The sequence below is a fragment of the Penicillium maclennaniae genome, assembly GCF_028827695.1.
Source record: "Penicillium maclennaniae strain IBT 15551 chromosome Unknown utg000007l:1.0-4884863.0:1.0-4888362.0, whole genome shotgun sequence".
Classification (NCBI taxonomy): domain Eukaryota; kingdom Fungi; phylum Ascomycota; class Eurotiomycetes; order Eurotiales; family Aspergillaceae; genus Penicillium; species Penicillium maclennaniae.
Window position 1 is genome coordinate 4,809,459 of NW_026623219.1, and position 2,489 is coordinate 4,811,947.

Below are 2,489 nucleotides of genomic sequence, written 5' to 3' on the forward strand. Positions count from 1 at the left end.
TCCTTTGTTTGAATCACTAGGCTCTATGCGCTCCCCCGCCCGACGTATAGGATAAAAACGATTAGAAGAAGCAGCTTTTGGTCATAATCACTAGCCTTCGTCTACTATTCCAGATTATCGAAAACTAGCACTTTCGAGACCTTTTACGCTTAACCTAATAAGCCCCTTCCCTCCCTATTATCCAAACGGGTAAAACCCTTGCTCGTTAGCTTTAAAGTACCGTCTAAATCTAATAGTAAGGTATACTAAATATGCTTCTGTCAGACGCAAAGCTATCACTTATACTTAACTGCTAGACATCGCCCTTTTATTAGGCGTTTATAGCTATCACTAGGTATTTCCTTAATAAATAGTGGGAATATAGGCAGATCCTACTCGGTTTCGAACCCCTCGAGGGTATATATACTGGGGAGAACCTTGCTTTAGCCCTATATATTGTTATTAACAGATATAGGATTAAAGATCAGATTCTGGCTATCACCACTGATAATACGTTAAATAATAAGATAATATTTAATAAGGTCCAACGGACCTATCCAGATATCTCTATTGTTCATATTCCGTGTATGGCGTATGTGATTCAGCTTAGCCTTAATAAGCTCCTATATCGGATCAAAGTAAAGCTAAAGAACGACACAGTGAATATAGTGTGGACCGATAAGCTACAGAAGGCTTCTACCCAGCGAGGACAGAAAGGGGATATTGCAAACACCCTCGATAGGGTACGCCGGCTTATAATATATATTAACGGAAGCCTATAAAGGCATACGGAATTCCTTAGGCTTCAATCGATAGAACTTAGTTAATTAGTCCTAATTCAGGACGTCCGAACACGGTGGAATTCTACCTATCTGATATTATAAAGAGCTAAACGACTATAGCCATACTTTAATAGGTACTGCTATATTAAGTGCCTAGACAACCTAAAGCTTAATTCCGAGGAATAGCGACAGGTTAACTATCTTCTTTGCCTCATAAGACCATTCTTCCTATATATAAGCACATTCTCAAAGACAAAAGACGTGACTATCCATTAGGTGTTTAAGCTTTATAATAAGCTATTTAAATACCTCGAGGCGTTAATTAGTCAGCTTAAAAAGAAGAAGGTACGCTCTCACTTTTCTCTCACTTCTCTCTTACTTTTTATTTACCCTTATACTAACGAATATTAGATTAAATAGAAGCAACAGATACTTATCGCTCTTAAAGCAGGCCTATAGAAGCTCCGTAAGTACTACGCAAAGACCGATTAGCCTAAGGCTAGTAATATATATGCGTATAGCACTATCCTCGCACCAAAGGATAAGTTACAGTACTTCAAACGCAAGGAATAGTCTGGTGGGCCAGAGGGCTCTACTCAGATATAGGCCGAACACTATCACAGCACCCTTTAAGATCGGATTAAAGCTTATTAATTCGAAGAGAATAACACCCTTCTATCTAAAGCTTATATATAAGGGTCGGAACTTGATCGGTTACTCGAAGATAAAGGTGAATCTAACCTAGACCGGGATAAACTCGCACGGTATCTTTAAGCCGGTAAGCCTCTTTATTTAAGTCTCCTCCACTCCTCTTTTAAGTTAGCTCGACTCCACTTTTAAGTTAGACTAACTCCTCTTTTTAGTTAGGTCGACTCCTCTTTTTAGTTAGGTCGACTCCTCTTATAAGGTTAATCCCTTATATTATTAAGTCTAAGCGACTACTCCCACGAGTCTGATCGACTCCTTTTATGAGTCTGATCGACTCCTTCTATAAGTCTGATCGACTCCTATTTAAAGGCTTGCTCGCTTATTAAGCCTCTTTACCCTCTTTGCTTACTTCTCTTTCTCTTTAGGTATTATACGCACTACCCCTCAGGCCTTCTGGAGAGACTATTAATTTGAATATCCTACCCTCGCACGGGTAGCCCGCGATATCTTCTCTATTCCCGCTACTGGTGCGGGGGTAGAGAGGCTATTTAATTTAGCCCGCGATATTTGTTATTATCGCCGAGGTCGTCTAAACTTAACAACTATCCAGGATCTAATGATATTCTCTTGCCTTACTCAATTTGAGATAGAAGATAAATAGCTTAAACTAGCTCGGGCTCTAGAGATCCCTGAAGAAGGTAAAAATAAGAAGATTTCACCTTCGTTAGAAGGGATTAATCCAATCAGCGATACTAAGGGAGGTAACGATAAAGTGAGGCTATCTATAAGGGTAGGGAAGAGACGAAAGAGTGTTTTGTCTGATTATAAAAGTGAGCAAAGTGATAATAATAATAGTGGTTTACCCTTAATAAGCCAAGTACGGCATTCTGGAAGGGTAAGGAAGGCGCCAAGGATACATAAAGGGTTCGAAATTAGTAAATAGTTTAGTATTTAATTAATCTCACTTAATCTTCACTTAATCTTCACTTCCTAAATAAATGCGGTAATATTCTGTCTAAATATTACCACTCTAATACATTAAATACTACATAAATTGTATAACTTATGTCTTACGGTACT

The 2,489-nt window shown here is 38.6% G+C and overlaps 1 protein-coding gene across 1 annotated transcript; it reads left to right on the top strand.

The window, feature by feature from the left end:
• Positions 1 to 251: 251 nt before the first annotated feature.
• N7477_008986 (uncharacterized protein) lies at positions 252 to 2,070 on the top strand (the record flags this gene model as incomplete). The annotated part of the gene is made up of 5 exons (XM_056970648.1): positions 252 to 259; positions 365 to 722; positions 1,038 to 1,106; positions 1,213 to 1,333; positions 1,907 to 2,070. The coding sequence occupies 5 exons, from the start codon at positions 252 to 254 to the stop codon at positions 2,068 to 2,070; spliced, it is 720 nt and encodes a 239-aa protein (XP_056820680.1).
• Between the last annotated feature and the right edge of the window lie 419 nt (positions 2,071 to 2,489).